Below are 19,095 nucleotides of genomic sequence, written 5' to 3' on the forward strand. Positions count from 1 at the left end.
CACCTACAATGTGTGGGGCCGGTGAGCGCCATAGCTGGGGAGATCTGTGAGAAGGGCCCGACGCGCGTCCAGAGTTGCCACTGCCAACCGCGGACCCAAACCTCCACCGGTCCGCCTTCGGCCTGCTGACGGACACCACCCCGACGAACCCCCACATGCAGCCCCTTGCGAGACCACGCATGAAAGACCGCACAACGAACTTCCAATGGTGACGAGAGGAGGGCGACAGAGCGACTGCTCCCCCAACCGAAGCTCGAGCCCAGCCCCGCTCCGCACCCCAGCCCAACCAACTCAGCCCTTAGAGCCAGGGAGAACTCACCGGATGCCGCCGATACCGCAAAGCTTTCCAGGGCTTGGGCCCCTCTTTAGGGGCGAACCCATTCCAGGGCGCCATACCCTTCACAAAGAAAAGAGAACTCTCCCCGGGGCTCCCACCAGCTGCTCCAGGATCGGTCGCGTTACCGCACTGGATGCCTCGCGGTGCTGTCTCCGCCAGTCCGTGAACATTTTGAAAGTAGTTTGAGGTCAGTAGGTCACATTACCAAGGAGCTACTAAAATTTGAAAGTTAAAAAAAATATATGTAAAAACGTGCTAGATGACAATGGAAAAACTAAAGGCTGTGCAATACGGAAGGGTAGTCAGTGGACATTCTGAACCTTGTTTGAGGTTAGTAGGTCACATGACCAAGGAGCTATTAAAATTCAAAAGTTTACAAGGACACTGTGTACTGGTCACGCCTAACTAGATAGCAGCCTCCTTCAGTGGTTTTTTTGGGGGGGCGGTTGTCATCCAACGTGCATTACCACCACCTACCAAAGAGAAAGCCAACACAATTTCTTTACAACACGCAACAATTTATACAATTTTACCGCGTTATGCTTCATAGAAGGAAATCAGTCAATTTAAATCAATTCAATAGGCCCTAATCCAGTGGTTCTTAACCTGGGTTCGATCGAACCCCAGGGGTTCGGTGAGTCAGTCTCAGGGGTTCGGCAGAGGTCAAGACACACATCCGACTCATATGATTCGTGATGACACCAGGCTATGGATTTTAAATGACTTGGCAGGGGTGCAGCCATTGGTGTGCCTGGGAAGGCATAGGTCCACCCACTGGGGAGCCAGGCCCAGCTAATCAGAATGAGTTTTTCCACAGAAAAGGGATTTATTTCAGACAGAAATACTCCTCAGTTTCATCAGCTGTCTGGGAGGCTGGTCTCTTCACTCGCAGGTGAAGAAGCCGGATATGGAAGTCCTGGGTTAGCATGGTTACAAGTGGTCTGAGGTTGTGATGGCAGTTGAACGTACTGCCAAATCCTCTAAAACGATGTTGGAGGCAGCTTATCGTAGAGAAATTAACATTACATTATCTGGCACAGCTCTGTTGGACATTCCTGCAGTCAGCATGCCAATTGCACGCTCCTTCAAAACTTGAGACATCTGTGGCATTGTGTTGTGTGACAAAACGGCACATTTTACAGTGGCCTTTATTGTCCTTTATTGTCCTTAACTTGGCAAAGGAGAAATGCTCACTAACAGGGATGTAAACAAATTTGTGTAAACAAATTTTATTTCAGCTCATGAAACATGGGACCAACACTTTACATGATGCGTTTATATTTTGGTTCAGTATATTTCACAACAGGCATAACGTTTGAGGGAGCGAGAGAAAACATCATTTTGATAGCAACCCGTGATCCCAATGACTCGACTGCCCTTGCATGGAGAAAAAGAGAACTGCTCATTTTCAGCCACTTACGAGACTCATTTGAATTGATGCATCAGGAGAATTCTCTGCGACAAAAGAGTGATCAAGTTAAGATCCAACATCTGTATATGGCCTTGTGCTTGTAAAGGATGAGAAACTAAAACGATATAAAGATGAGGCATTATTGTCATACTGTATGTACTGTACTTGAACTCAAGTCCTATGTTGGGTTGAAAAGGACAGATTCCACCTAGTCTATCTCCTCAAGGTTTCCTCTCAAGGTGTTCAAGGTTTCCTCTAAAGGTGTTCTAGGTTACCTCTAAAGGTGTTCAAGGTGTCCTCTCAAGGTGTTCAAGGTTACCTCTAAAGGTGTTCAAGGTTTCCTCTAAAGGTGTTCAAGGTTTCCTCTAAAGGTGTTCAAGGTTACCTCTAAAGGTGTTCAAGGTTACCTCTAAAGGTGTTCAAGGTTTCCTCTAAAGATGTTCAAGGTTACCTCTAAAGGTTTTCAAAGTTTCCTCTCAAGGTTTTCAAGGTTTCCTCTCAAGGTGTTCAAGGTTTCCTCTCAAGGTTGCAGCCTGTATAGTGTACACTCACCTTGACCACCTCTTCATCGGTTGACCGACACTCTACCGACTCTGTTACATCCGTAACTGTGCCATCTGTTCCTACGGTGACCACCTTTACTGGCACGGCAACTGTTCTCCCGGTGAGCACAGCTGTATTCAGAATCTCAGTGTCCTGAGAAGAAGAAGAAAAGAGTAGTTCAGAGTTAAGTTCCACTGAGGAGAGCAACCACACTGACATGCAGATGCGTTGTTTACTGTGCCTATTGCAATATAAGCTGCTCACATTATCATCTAATTGGAATTAGCCTACAACTGTCATAGAGTTCAATAAATGAGTCAGTATGTACAGTAAATGCTTGCACATCTGCTGTACATCCTCATTTCCCTGTGAATAAAGCACCAACAATCCAGTCAAATCCCTATACAGTAGTTAAGGTTTCATTAACACCCTAGATTGCCAGTCTCTAATGATACAATATATCATGAACATTGTAATCATAGATACTGCAAATTGCTGCTTTCATTAAATGATGTGAACAGTGATGATAAGATAGTGTAATCTTGACGCTGTGACTCAGACGAAGCAGAAGAAAGATAATTAGATGAATGAATCTACTCTTAATCCCCCCGGCTCTGGGTTCGCTACCATCATGTATAGGCACACACACACACACACACACACATAGGCACGCACACAGACACCCCCACACACACACCTACATGCAGGCACGCACACAGACACACACACACACACACACACACACACACACACACACACACACACACACCTACATGCAGGCACGCACACAGACACACACACACACACACACCAACACACACACACACACACACCAACACACACACACACACACACACACACACCAACACATAGGCACACACACACACACACACACACACACACACACACACACACACACACACACACACACACACACACACACACACACACACACACACACACCTACATATAGGCACACAAACAGACACACACACACCTACATTCAGGAGCCCACACAGACACACCCACCCACACAGACACACACACCTACATGCACGAACCCACATAGACACACACACCCACACACAGACAGACAGACACACTTTGTCACTTTGGTACTTCCGTTGGCCCTCTCCTTTTGTGCAACACAGATATTATTTTATGCTCTGCTGTGGATAATGGAATATCAGATCTCTTCCCTCTTGTTTCTCTCTCTCTCTCTTTCCCAGTCTCTCTAGCTCTCCCTGCTGATTCCTCTTACCAGGATCCAGTCTTTTACCCCTCTCTATCGTTTCACCTCTAACATTCTTTAATGGGAAGTAAATATATTGGCTCACCTCTCTGAATTCAAACCAATGATTATTAAGATAAAATATTGTTAGACTCCAGAGCTCTCCCCATGAAATAACTAAAAAGTATAGTTTTGCTTTGATTGCAAAATTATGCTGAGGTGAGTCAGATGACCAGCCAGGGCTGTCTGTGCAAACACAGTGATGAGAACAAGTCTGACTTGATCATGTTTTAATTGCACGATGAGCCATTGACATCTGAATAATCAGCCTGATTAGTAGTAATAACTTGTTATTGGTTAGGATGTTGAAGCTTGTGTGTAGTATTGCAGTGAAAAGGGGAAGTACAGAAAGTGTCTGTCCAGACATGTTCTTGCTTTTCTGGTTATTAATATTGCTAAGGAAGTAGGCAAAGGGCAACATTTGAGTCTCATTTCCTGACAACCTAGGCTAGTCTCTGTGAAACTAGGGTAAAGAGAGATGTGGAACTCAACATCGAGGTCAAGGTGAGGACAACAGTGGAAAAGAGACGAAACCAACCTAAGAATGCTCTTACTGAACTCTTATCACACACACACACACACACACACACACACACACACACACACACACACACACACACACACACACACACACACAAACACACACACACACACACACACACACACACACACACACACACACACACACACACACACACACACACACACACACACACACACACACACCTCCCTGCCCATGAAAGTTCTTGGCTCAGGCTGGCCAAGACAATACCAATAAGTGGAACAGACTCAGTTCATGCCGAGCAACAGAGAACAATTGTCTATCTTAGACATACAAGGAGATGACTCCTCCTAGTAGGAAGCCATAAATATGTGTTTGTGTGACTTGTATGTTGTGTTATGCAGCTGAAACATCCTGTTTGGTGTAATAAATCTAGTTTGAGCCTGCCTTGAAGTCCGTCTGGATGTGTACCCGAACTTAGAACCTAACAACAGTGCTGACAGTCTAACAAGGAGTTTGTCACACTGTTTCATTTACTGTCAAAAATATCAATTTAACAAGACCTGGGAAATGGCTCCGATTAAAATGGGTGGAGGAACCAACCTCCCTAGTAAATTAAAATCTGGGGAAGACAGTCGTTTAAAAAAAAGGTTTAAGGGGTAGAATAGTTTAATATTGCAGAAAGATTGTAGATTCCATCAATGTAATTGTCTGCATCATTTCCAAACCCACCATATATATTTTTTGTAAATATATATATTTATATATACAGTACCGATCAAAAGTTTGGATACACCTACTCATTCAAGGGTTTTTCTTTATTTTTACTATTTTCTTCATTGTAGAATAATAGTGAAGACATCAAAACTATGAAATCATGTAGTAACCAAAAAGTGTTAACCTCTCTTGGGAAGGGGGCAGTATTTTCACCTCCGGATGAAAAGCGTGCCAAAAGTAAACTGCCTGTTACTCAGGCCCAGAAGCTAGGATATGCATATAATTGGTAGATTTGGATAGAAAACCCTCTAAAGTTTCCAAAACTGTTAGAATAATGTCTGTGAGTATAACAGAACTGATATGGCAGGTGAAAACCTGAGAAAAATCCATCCAGGAAGTGGAATTATTTTCATGTGGCTGTTTTTCAACTCAATGCCTATAGAGAATCCAATGGGTTAGGAATCAGATTGCAGTTCCTATGGCTTCCACTAGATGTCAACGATCTTTAGACATGGTTTCAAGCTTTTATTTTGAAAAACAACGAGAAAAAAGCCATTTTGGTCAGAGGACAGAGGAAGTATGCAGACCTGATTTGAGCGTGCCGTTTGTTATTTTTCCTTTCTGTTGAAAACGGTATTGTCCGGTTGAAATATTATTGATTGTAAAGACAATAAACAACCTGATGATTAATGATAAACATTGTTTGACATGTTTCGGCGAACTTTACCGGTACTTTTAGTATGTATTCGTCTGCCTGTTGTGACTGCCTTGGAGCCATTGGATTACTGAACAAAACGCGCCAACAAAACTGAGTTTTGGGACATAAAGAGGGATTTTATCGAACAAAACTAACATTTACGGTGTAACTGTGAATGGGCCTGGGCTTACCTCCGCTGAACAAGCACCCCACCATACCCCTGTCTGCACATTATGCCCTGAATCTATTCTACCACGCCCAGAAATCTGCTCCTTTTATTCTTTGTCCCCAACGCTCTAGGCGACCAGTTTTGATAGCCTTTAGCCGCACCCTCATCCTACTCCTCCTCTGTTCCTCGGGTGATGTGGAGGTAAACCCAGGCCATGCATGTCCCCAGGCACCCTCATTTGTTGACTTCTGTGATCGAAAAAGCCTTGGTTTCATGCATGTCAACATCAGAAGCCTCCTCATTAAGCTTGTTTTACTCACTGCTTTAGCACACTCTGCCAACCCTGATGTCCTTGCCGTGTCTGAATCCTGACTTGGGAAGGCCACTAAAAATTCTGAGATTTCCATACCCAACTATAACATTTTCCATCAAGATAGAACTGCCAAAGGGGGAGGAGTTGCAATCTCCTGCAGAGATAGCCTGGAAAGTAATGTCATACTTTCCATGTCCATTCCCAAACATTTCGAACTTCTAATTTAAAAAATGTATCTCTCCAGAAATAAGTCTCTCACTGTTGCCGCCTGCTACCGACCCCCCTCAGCTCCCAGCTGTGCCCTGGACACCATTTGTGTATTGATCGCCCCCCATCTAGCTTCAGAGTTTGTTCTGTTAGGTGACCTAAACTGGGATATGCTTAACACCCCGGCAGTCCTACAATCTAAGCTAGATGCCTTCAATCTCACACAAATCATCAAGGAACCCACCAGGTAAAACCCTAAATCCGCAAACATGGGCACCCTCATAGACATTATCCTGACCAACTTGCCCTCCAAATACACCTCTGCTGTCTTCAATCAGGATCTCAGCGATCACTGCCTCATTGCCTGTATCCGCTACGGGTCCACGGTCAAACGACCACCCCTCATCACTGTCAAACGCTCCCTAAAACACTTCTGCGAGCAGGCCTTTCTAATTGACCTGGCCCGGGTATCCTGGAAGGATATTGACCTCATCCCATCAGTTGAGGATGCCTGGTCATTCTTTAAAAGTAACTTCCTCACCATCTTAGATAAGCATGCCCCGTTAAAAGAAAATGCAGAACTAAGAACAGATATAGCCCTTGGTTCACTCCAGACCTGACTGCCCTCAACCAGCACAAAAACATCCTGTGGCGGACTGCAATAGCATCGAATAGTCCCCGCGATATGCAACTTTTCAGGGAAGTCAGGAACCAATACACGCAGTCAGTCAGGAAAGCAAAGGCTAGCTTTTTCAAGCAGAAATGTGCATCCTGTAGCTCTAACTCCAAAAAGTTCTGGGACACTGTAAAGTCCATGGAGAACAAGAGCACCTCCTCCCAGCTGCCCACTGCACTGAGGCTAGGTAACACGGTCACCACCGATAAATCCATGATAATCGAAAACTTCAACAAGCATTTCTCAACAGCTGGCCATGCCTTCCACCTGGCTACTCCAACCTCGGCCAACAGCTCCGCCCCCTTCGCAGCTACTCGCCCAAGCATCCCCAGCTTCTCCTTTACCCAAATCCAGATAGCAGATGTTCTGAAAGAGCTGCAAAACCTGGACCCATACAAGTCAGCTGGGCTTGACAATCTAGACCCTCTATTTCTGAAACTATCCACCGCCATTGTCGCAACCCCTATTATCAGCCTGTTCAACCTCTTTTTCATATCGTCTGAGATCCCCAAGGATTGGAAAGCTGCCGTGGTCATCCCCCTCTTCAAAGGGGGAGACACCCTGGATCCAAACTGTTACAGACCTATATCCATCCTGCCCTGCCTACCTAAGGTCTTCGAAAGCCAAGTTAATAAACAGATCACTGACCATCTCGAATCCCACCGTACCTTCTCCGCTGTGCAATCCGGTTTCCGAGCCGGTCACGGGTGCACCTCAGCCACGCTCAAGGTACTAAACGATATCATAACCGCCATCGATAAAAGACAGTACTGTGCAGCCGTCTTCATCGACCTGGCCAAGGCTTTCGACTCTGTCACTCACCATATTCTTATCGGCAGACTCAGTAGCCTCGGTTTTTCTGATGACTGCCTTGCCTGGTTCACCAACTACTTTGCAGACAGAGTTCAGTGTGTCAAATCGGAGGGCATGTTGTCCGGTCCTCTGGCAGTCTCTATGGGGGTACCACAGGGTTCAATTCTCGGGCCGACTCTTTTCTCTGTATATATCAATGATGTTGCTCTTGCTGCGGGCGATTCCCTGATTCACCTCTACACAGACGACACCATTCTGTATACTTCTGGCCCTTCCTTGGATACTGTGCTATCTAACCTCCAAACGAGCTTCAATGCCATACAACACTCCTTCTGTGGCCTCCAACTGCTCTTAAACGCTAGTAAAACCAAATGCATGCTTTTCAACCGTGCGCTCCCTGCTCCCGCCCGCCCGACTAGCATCACCACCCTGGACGGTTCCGACCTAGAATATGTGGACATCTATAAATACCTAGGTGTCTGGCTAGACTGTAAACTCTCCTTCCAGACTCATATTAAACATCTCCAATCCAAAATCAAATCAAGAATTGGCTTTCTATTTCGCAACAAAGCCTCCTTCACCCACGCCGCCAAACTTACCCTAGTAAAACTGACTATCCTACCGATCCTCGACTTCGGCGATGTCATCTACAAAATAGCTTCCAATACTCTTCTCAGCAAACTAGATGCAGTTTATCATAGTGCCATCCGTTTTGTTACTAAATCACCTTATACCACCCACCACTGCGACCTGTATGCTCTAGTCGGCCTGGCCTTCGCTACATATTCGTCGCCAGACCCACTGGCTCCAGGTCATCTATAAGTCAATGCTAGCTAAAGCTCCGCCTTATCTCAGTTCACTGGTCACGATGACAACACCCACCCGTAGCACGCGCTCCAGCAGGTATATCTCACTGATAATCCCAAAAGCCAACACCTCATTTGGCCGCCTTTCCTTCCAGTTCTCTGCTGCCTGTGACTGGAACGAATTGCAAAAATCGCTGAAGTTGGAGACTTTTATTTCCCTCACCAACTTTAAACATCTGCTATCTGAGCAGCTAACCGATCGCTGCAGCTGTACATAGTCCACCCAATTTACCTACCTCATCCCCATACTGTTTTTATTTATTTACTTTTCTGCCTTTTTGCACACCAGTATCTCTACTTGCACATGATCATCTGATGATCTATCACTCCAGTGTTAATCTGCTAAATTGTAATTATTCGCTCCTATGGCCTATTTATTGCCTACCTCCTCATGCCTTTTGCACACAATGTATATAGACTAATTTATTTATTATAATTTTTGTATATATTTTTTCCTACTGTGTTATTGACTTGTTTATTATTTACTCCATGTGTAATTCTGTGTTGTTGTCTGTTCACACTGCTATACTTTATCTTGGCCTACCTGGTTAAATAAAGGTGAAATAAAATAAAAAAATAAAAACTGTGAGTCTTTTGAGTGCAACCATATGAAGATCATCAAAGGTAAGTGGTTAATTTTAGCGCTATTTCTGACTTTAGTGTCTCCTCTACTTGGCTGGTAAATGTTTGTATGCTTTTTAACACGGGGCGCTGTCCTCAGATAATCGCATGGTATGCTTTCGACGTAAAGCCTTTTTGAAATCTGACACAGCAGCTAGATTAACAAGAAGTTCATCTTTAAGCCGATGTATAACACTTGTATATTTTATGAATGCTTATTATGTGTATTTCTGTATTTTGAATTTGGTGCTCTGCAATTTCACCGGATGTTGGCCAGGTGGGACACAAGCGTCCCAAATACCCTAGAGAGCTTTAAAACAAATCAAAATATATTTGAGACTTTTCTAAGTTGCCACCCTTTGGCTTGATGACAGCTTTGCACACTCTTGGCATTCTCTCAACCAGCTTCATGAGGTAGCCACCTTGAATGATTTTCCAACAGTCTTGAATGATTTTCCAACAGTCTTGAAGGAGTTCCAACATATGCTGAGCACTTGTTGGCTGCTTTTCCTTCACTCTGCGGTCGAACTCATCCCAAACCATCTCAATTGGGTTGAGGTCGGGTGATTGTGGAGGACATGTCATCTGATGCAGGACTGCATCACTCTCCTTCTTGGCCAAATAGCCCTTACACAGCCTGGAGGTGTGTTTGGGGTCATTGACTTGTTCAAAAACTAAGCGCAAACCAGATGGGATGGCGTATCACTGCAGAATGCTGTTGTACCTATGCTGGTTAAGTGTGCCTTGAACTCTAAATAAATCAAAGAGAGTGTCACCAGCAAAGCACCCCCACACCATCACACCTCCTCCTCCATGCTTCATGCTGGGAACCACACATGCAGAGATAATCTGTTCACCTACTCTGCGTCTCACAAAGACACGGCAGTTGGAACCAAAAATGTCAAGGTTGGGCTCATTTAACCTGTCTAGGACTGGGGTGCCGCTAGCGGCACACCCCCCCCCCCCCCCCACCCCCACTGAAAAGGCAGAGCCGCGAAATTCAAAAAAAAATTTTTTTTTAAATATTTAACTTTCACACATTAAAGTCCAATACAGCTAATGAAAGACACAGATCGTGTGAATCCAGCCAACATGTCCGATTTTTAAAATGTTTTACAGGGAAGACACAATATGTAAAGATGTAAATCTATTAGCTAAACACATTAGCATAAGACACCATCTTTTATTTGTCCACCAACACCAGTAGCTATCACCAATTCGGCTAAACTAAGATATTGATAGCCACTAACCAAGAAAAAACCTCATCAGATGACAGTCTGATAACATATTTATGGTATAGGATAGGTTTTGTTAGAAAAATGTGCATATTTCAGGTAGATGTCATAGTTTACAATTGCACCCACCGTCACAAATGGACTAGAATAAATACATAGAGCAACGTGTTTACCTAATTACTAATCATCAAACATTTCGTAAAAATACACAGCATACACTAATCGAAAGACACAGATCCTGTGAATACAGACAATATTTCAGATTTTCTAAGTGTCTTACAGCGAAAACACAATAAATCGTTATATTAGCATACCACATATGCAAACGTTACCAGAGCATTGATTCTAGCCAAAGAGAGCGATAACGTAAGCATCGCCAAAATATATTAATTTTTTCACTAACCTTCTCAGAATTCTTCCGATGACACTCCTGTAACATCATATTACACAATCCATATACAGTTTGTTCGAAAATGTGCATATTTAGCCACCAAAATCATGGTTAGACAAAGACAAAAGTTGCCCAGCTGGTCAGACAATGTCGTGCGCCATATTAGACAGTGATCTAGTCGTATACATAAATACTCATAAACGTGACTAAAAAATATAGGGTGGACAGCGATTGATAGACAATTTAATTCTTAATACAATCGCTGATTTACATTTTTTTAATTATCCTTACTTTTCAATACAGTTTGCGCCAAGCGAAGCTACGTCTAACAAGATGGCGTCATAAGCGATTAACATTTTTCGACAGAAACACGATTTATCATAATAAATTGTTCCTACTTTGAGCTGTTCTTCCATCAGAATCTTGGGCAAAGAATCCTTTCTTGGGTCTAATCGTCTTTTGGTCGAAAGCTGTCCTCTTGCCATGTAGAAATGCCCATTGCGTTCGGCATGAACTGGAACCGTGCCCAGAGATTCACAGTGTCTCAGAAATAAATGTCCCAAAATCGCACTAAACGGATATAAATTGCTATAAAACGGTTTAAATTAGCTACCTTATGATGTTTTTAACTCCTATAACGAGTAGAAACATGACCGGAGAAATATAACTGGCTACACTAATGCTTGGAACAAGTGCAGGTCGGTGGCCACCGCGCGCCCGACGCATCTGGAAAAGAGTTCCTACCTACACGTGTTTTTGTTTTATAGGGGCTGTGATTGCGCAATCGACGCCATTCAAAGCGTCATCACGTAAAGGCATCCAGGGGAAGACGTAAGCAGTGTCTGTATGATCATAGCGTTCACAGTGGCCTTTAAACTGACTCCAGATCAGGGGCCAAAATGTGTGAAATCTGACTCCATGTCAGGGAAATTGCTGTAGAATGAGTTCTGTTCCACTCAGAGACAAAATTTCAACGGCTATAGAAACTAGAGACTGTTTTCTATCCAATAATAGTAATAATATGCATATTGAACGATCAAGAATTTAGTAGGAAGCCGTTTAAAAATTACACGATTTCCAGAAATAGTGACAACAGCACCCCCTAGCCTCAACAGGTTAACCAAAGGACAGATTTCCACCGGTTTACCTGGTGGTAAGAGTAGGTCAGAAAGTCCGTCAGGAAGTCCAGGATCCAGTTGCAGAGGGAGGTGTTTAGTCCCGGAGTCCTTAACTTTGTGATGAGCTTCGTGGGCATTATGGTGTTGAATGCTGAGCTGTAGTCAATGAACAGCATTCTCACATAGGTGTTCCTTTTGTCCAGGTGAGAAAGGGCAGTGTGGAGTGCGATTGAGATTGCATCATCTGTGGATCTGTTGGGGTGGTATGCGAATTGGAGTGGGTCTAGTGTGTCCGGGAGGATGCTGTTGATGTGAGCCATGACCAGCCTTTCAAAGCACTTCATGGCTACCGACATGAGTGCCACGGGACGGTAATCATTTAGGCAGGTTACCTTCGCTTCCTTTGGCACAGGGACTATGGTGGTCTGCTTGAAACATGTAGGTATTACAGACTCGGTCAGGAAGATGTTGAAAATGTCAGTGAAGACACTTGACAGTTGGTTTGCGCATGCTTTGAGTACACGTCCTGGTAATCCGTCTGGCCCAGTGGCTTTGTGAATGTTGACCTGTTTAAAGGTTTTGTTCACATCGGCTACTGAGAGCGTTATCACACAGTCATCCAGAACATCTGGTGCTCTCGTGCGTGCCTCAGTGTTGCTTGCCTCGAAGCGAGCATAAAAGGCATTTAGCTAATCTGGTAGGCTCGCGTCACTGGGCAGCTCGCGTCTGGGTTTCCCTTTGTAGTCCGTGATAATTTTCAAGCTCTGCCACATCCGACGAGCGTCAGAGCCGGTGTAGTAGGATTCAATCTTAATCCTGTATTGACGCTTTGCTTGTTTGATGGTTCATCTGAGGGCATAGTGGAATTTCTTATAAGCGTCTGGATTACTATCCCGCTCCTTGAAAGCGGCAGCTCTAGCCTTTCGTTCGATGCGGATTTTGCCTGTAATCCATGGCTTCTGGTTGGGATATGTACGTACAGTCACTATGGGGGTGACGTCGTCAATGCACTTATTGATGAAGCCGATGACTGAGGTGATGTATTCCTCAATGACATTGGATGAATCCCGTAACATATTCCAGTCTGTGCTAGCAAAACAGTCCTGTAGCATCCGCGTCATCTGAACACTTCCGTATTGAGCGAGTCACTGGTACTACTGCTTTAGTTTTTGCTTGTAAGCAGGAAACAGGAGGATAGAATTATGGTCAGATATGCCAAATGGAGGGCGGGGGAGAGCTTTGTATGCATCTCTGTGTAATCAATGCCATCCTGGATTAAATAGGCTGAATGATCAATGGGTGAGTGAATTATCTTCGCCTTATGCCCTACAATTTGCAAACACCCCGACGAGAACATGTCAATACCACCAGGAACTTGGTCTCTCTCTGCAATTACATTTGTACCACTCTCAAATGCAACTAGGCCTACACTTGATGGCATACTTCCAAAATCTTAAACTCTCAAATTACTTTTTTTCTGCTCGAAAGACCCAGCTCGTTTTATTGACAATGGTGTTTCAGGCTCTGATCAGGCCCTACACCCAAACAAGGGCACTGCGTTCATCCACCTCTGGCCTGCTCGCCTCCCTACCACTGAGGAAGTACAGTTCCCGCTCAGCCCAGTCAAAACTGTTCGCTGCTCTGGCACCCCAATGGTGGAACAAACTCCCTCACGACGCCAGGACAGCGGAGTCAATCACCACCTTCCGGAGACACCTGAAACCCCACCTCTTCAAGGAATACCTAGGATAGGATAAAGCAATCCTTCTGCCCCCCCCCCCCCCTTAAAAGATTTAGATGCACTATTGTAAAGTGGTTGTTCCACTGGATGTCATTAGGTGAATGCACCAATTTGTAAGTCGCTCTGGATAAGAGCGTCTGCTAAATGACTTAAATGTAAATGTAAATGTGTTTGCTGTGCCAAGTCCTCACGCATTGGGCAGCTGATATATATTGTTATGCTTTAATTGATTATCTCGGGATATGTGCAACCAAACCCTGGTCCGGTAGATACCATGCAATCTCTACCGACTCCCTATGATTTTAAAACAGAGCAGGTTTTGGTCTCATGATTGTTAATCTCAGAAGTCTATTTCCAAAAATAGACATGATTAAAATGTGGGCCAATACAACAAATGCATACATAGTGGTTTTATCAGAAACTTGACTAAAGAAATCTGTGTCAAATAACTCTTTCTATTGATGGGTAAACTGTTTTTAGAACGGATCGGATGAGTAAAGGAGGAGGAGTTGCAATTTATGTTAAATCCAAGTTTAACACCTCTGAAATTCTCTCGATTACCAAAGCCAAACATTTTGAATTGCTTGCGGTTAAAGTGAATGTATATAAGGACTCCCACGTCATTGTAGTCGGCTACTGTAGACCGCCCTCGGCTTCAGGAGACACACTTAACTCTCTTTCTGATGTACTGCACAAGCTAAATGACTCTGAATTCATTATTTTATAAGATTTTAACTGGGACATGCTTACATCTGTATCAGACCCTTCTAAAGAACTGTGTGACTCTGAATCTCTCGCAATTTAATTAATGCGCTTACAAGACCGAATCCCAGAGCACCTAACAAATCAACGCCATTGGACTTTCTTCTAACAAATACACATCAACTGGGATATTCTGTAATGGTGTTAGTGATCACTGTGCAATTGCTTGTGTTAGAAATACACAAATGACCATAGCCAAACCCGTTATTTTTAAAATACATTTTAGACAGTTTGATGAGCAAGCGTTCTGACATGATCTGTACCATAATATTGACAGAGTAAGTCTGATTCCCGATGTTGACACTGCACGGGACTATTTTTATATGAAATGTGATGTCCATTTGTGATAAGCATGCCCCTGTGAAGAAATTTAGAAACAGTGGAAGGGACAATCCCTGGTTTTCAGATAACTTGGCAGAATGAATAAGAAAGAGAAATGTCTCTTGGCCTCAAGCTAGACATGCAAATGCTCCTGTTGACTGGGCCCCCATCAGAGCGCTAAGAAACAAATGCACAGGACTGATTAGGAAGTCCAAATAGATTTCTATCTAAATGTCACAGAGAACCTAAACAACCCTACCAAGTTCTGGAAGTTAATCAAATCAGTGTCAGGTTCTAATGTATCCTCTGGCCTTCCTGACCATTTAATGATGGATTCTAATGAAGTAAAGGATAAAGCTGATATTGAAGGTTTTTTTAACAAGCACTTCATATTTGCTGGCTTAGTTTTTTGATAATGGTGGGGCCCAGGCCTCTAATTTAAGCTCTGTTACAGTAAACTATGACATAGCCACTCATGTGAACCTTTTTAACTTTGAGCCTGTTTCTTATACTGATGTCTATAAACACTAAACAGACAGACACTAAAGGCAATAGACACTAAAAAGTCTGCAGGTCCAGACAACCTGGACCCCAACCTCTTAAAGATAGCAGCTGCTATTATTACTATTATTACTGAACCTGTGGCTCACATTTTCAACTGGAGTCTCTTGACCAATTCCATACCCAGCATTTGGAAATCAGCTTATGTCCTCCCACTGCTAAAGGGTAGAGATCCCTCAGATGCTAATGACTATCGTCCTAGCTCCAAACTCCCTATCCTGACCAAAGTCTATGAATCCCTAGTGAACTCACAGTTAAAAACTTCTTAATTGAAAAGAACATACTGAGCGGGGTTCAGTCTGGCTTTAGATTGGGGCACAGCACCACAACTGCAGCTATGGCAGTGGCAAATGACATCGTTAATGCACTTGATAAAAAACAACATTGTGCTGCTGTTTGTTGATTTATCAAAGCCATTTGATTCAGTTGACAATGAATTGTTGCTAGCTAGACTCAGTAACATTGGCTTCAGTGAAGGTGCAGTAAATTGGTTTAGGAACAATTTTTCTGACAGAACACAATGTGTATACACTACACTGACTATCACAAGTCTAGCTTTCTTGAGATTAATAGAGGTGTGCCCCAGGGTTCTATTTTAACTACTGTGTTGTTCTCAATCTTTATTAATTATGTGGGAAATGGGATGCAAACTCTAATCTATATGCAGATGATACAGTCATATATTGATGTGCTCCTCTCTGGTTCAGGCTGTTGAAGAGCTCCAGACTGCTTCTCAGTCACTGCAGGCCTCCCTTTATGGTCTCAAACTGGTCTTGAATGTACGAAAAACAAAATTCATGACCTTTACCAGAGCTCGCACTCAGCCAGAGAAGGTTAGCATTGTCACATCTGGTGGCTTATCCATTGAAAAAGTGTCATCCTACAAATACATACTGTAGGTATATGGTTGGATGACAAGTTGTTCTTTAAAGTTCATATGGATAATCTTGTGGGGAAGCTTAAATGTAAATTGGGTTTTTATTTCCGTAATAAGGCTCGCTTATTACAACAGAAGCTTGTTCAGGCCACTTTTCTCTCTGTAATGTTTTATTTATATGTTTTATTTTATTGCAACAATAATAAGTGACTTGTTGTATATGCATGCAGCCTCCTCCATCTTCCAGAGTCTGGACTCTGTTTATCATGCATCCTTGCGCTTTATTACAAATGCCAAGTCACTCATTCACCCTTGCACCTTGTACCAAATGGTAGGTTGGATCTCACTTTATATGCACAGAAAGCTACATTTGTATGTGTTCATCTACAAAGCCCTTTTGGGTAAACTCCCTCTTTATCTCTGTAGTCTGGTCTTCTTCACCACCAGCAGTTACCATACCCGGTCTGTTAGGTGGTTGCTACTTAAAGTCCCCAGGATATTTACAGTATTAGGCAAGACTGCCTTGTCATCTTGTGCACCAGAGGCATGGAATAGTCTACAATCCATTTATATATGTTAGTGCCACTGAATGAATGTTGTTGTATTGTATTGTCCTATGTTTTATTTCTGTAATGTATTGATTGTTGTTGCCTTCTTGGCCAGATCTCCCTTGAAAAAGAGACTCCGGGTCTCAATGAGCTTTTCCTGGTTAAATAAAGGTTAATTGAAATAAAGAAATAAGTGAATTTGTCCCAATACTTTTGGTCCCCTAAAATGGGACAGTCTGCAATTTAACCTCATAGTCATTGTATCATTTCAAATCCAAAGTGTTGGTGTACAGAGGCAAAACAACAACACAATTGTCAAAGTCCCAATACTTTTGGAGCTCACTGTATTTAAAAATCTGATGGCCTGGGGGTAGGAGCTGTTCAGGGTCCTGTTGGTTCCAGACTTGTATCGGTACCGTTTTCCATGTGGAAGCAGAGAGAGCAATCCATGACACTTCCTAGTATAAAGTTCCTGGATGGTAGGGAGTGCGGCCCCAGTGATGTTCTGGGCCATACATGCTCCCCTCTGTAGCGCCTTGTTGTCAGTTGCCAAGCAGTTGCCATACCAAGCAGTAATGCAGCCAGTCAAGTTGCTTTCAATGGTGCAGCTGTAGAATTTTCTGAGGGCCCATGACACATTTTTGTTCAGCCTCCTGAGGGGGAAGAGGCTTTGTCGTGCCCTATTGATGACAGTGTTGGTGTGTGTGGACCATGATAATTCCTTAGTGATGTGGACACCGACGGACTTGAACCTCTCGTCCTGCTCCATTACAGCCCCATCGATTTGGATGGGGGCATGCTCGGCCCTCCGTTTCCTGTGGTCCACGATCAGCTTCTTTGTCTTGCTGACATTGAGGGAGAGGTTGTTGTCCGGGCACCACACTGCCAGGTCTCTGACCTCGTCCCTGTAGGCTGTCTCATCATCGTCACTGATCAGGCCTACCATCGTCGTGTCATCGGTAAACTTAGTGATGGTGTCTGAGTCTTGCGCGGCCACACAGTCAAGGGTGAACAGGGAGTACAGGAGGGGACTAACCTTGCACTCCTGAGGGGCCCGTGTGTTGAGGGTCAGCATAGATGACCCTGTGTTGTTGCATAGGGAGGTGTTTAATCCCAGGGCCCTTTGCATAGTGATGAGCTTAGAGGGCACTGTGGTGTTGAACGCTGTAGTCAATGAACAGCATTTTCACGTAGGTGTTCCTTTTGTCCAAGTGGGAAAGGGCAGTGTGGAGTGCAATAGAGATGTTGTCATCTGTGGATCTGTTGGGGCAGTATGCGAGTTGGAGTGGGTCCAGGGTGTCTGGGATGACGGTGTGGATGTGAGCCATGACCAGCCTTTCAAAGCATTTCATGTATACAGACGCGAGTGCAACAGGGCAATAGTCATTTAGTCAGGTTACCTTGGCATTCTAGGACACACACTGGGTCAGGGAGTGGTTGAAAATGTCAGTGAAGACACTTACCAGCTGGTCACCGCATGCTCTGAGTACACTTCCTGGTAATCCGTCTTGCCCTGTGGCCGCGGATGTCTTTCTAATATCGGCTACGGAGAGTGTGATCACACAGTCATCCGGAATAGCTGGTGCTCTCATGCATGGTTCAATGTTGCTAGCCTCAAAGTGAGCATAGAAGGTATTTAGTTAGTCTAGTAGGCTTGCGTCAGTGGATAGCTTGTGGTTTGGTTTCCCTTTGTATTCCTTCATTTGCAAGCCCTGCCACATCCGACGAGCATCAGAGCCAGTATAGTAAGATTTGATCGTGGTCCTGTATTGACGCTTTGTCTGTTTGATGGTTCATCAAAGGGCGTAACGGGATTTCTCATAAGCGCGTATCGCCCCAAATAAATAACCATAATAAAAGCACTTCAAATAAAATGTTATTGGTCACATACACATATATTTAGCAGAAGTTATTGCGGGTGTAACGAAATGCTTGCGTTCCTAGCTCCAACAGTGCAGTAGTATCTAACAATTCACAACAAAACATACAAATCTAAAAGTAAAATAATGGAATTAATTAATACAGTATATAAATATCAGATCGAGCAATGTCAGTGTGATATTGACTAAAATACAGTAGAATAGAATACAGTATATACGGTACATATGAGATGAGTAAAGCACTATGTAAACATTATTTAAACATTATTAAAGTGACTAGTGTTCCATTATTAAAGTGGCCAGTGATTCCAAGTCCATGTAGGTAGCAGCCTCTAAGGTGCAGGGTTGCGTTACCGGGTGGACGCCGGCTAATGATGGCTATTTAACAGTCTGATGGCCTGGAGATAGAAGTCTCTCTGTCCCAGCTTTGATGCACCTGTACTGACCTTGCCTTCTGGATGATAACGGGGTGAACAGGCCGTGGCTCGAGTGGTTAAT

At 43.8% G+C, this 19,095-nt stretch overlaps 1 protein-coding gene across 1 annotated transcript in view; it reads right to left on the reverse strand.

Annotated features, from left to right (window-relative positions):
- The window catches only part of LOC129863880 (transmembrane protein 132C-like), a 216,571-nt gene that overhangs the window by 24,293 nt on the left and 173,183 nt on the right, over positions 1-19,095 (reverse strand). Inside the window, exon 5 of the mRNA XM_055936249.1 lies at positions 2,301-2,444. Within this exon, the coding sequence (XP_055792224.1) occupies positions 2,301-2,444 (144 nt within the window). The remainder of the gene's footprint in view (positions 1-2,300; positions 2,445-19,095) is intronic.

Source organism: Salvelinus fontinalis, chromosome 10, assembly GCF_029448725.1.
Source record: "Salvelinus fontinalis isolate EN_2023a chromosome 10, ASM2944872v1, whole genome shotgun sequence".
NCBI classification, from domain to species: Eukaryota; Metazoa; Chordata; class Actinopteri; order Salmoniformes; family Salmonidae; genus Salvelinus; species Salvelinus fontinalis.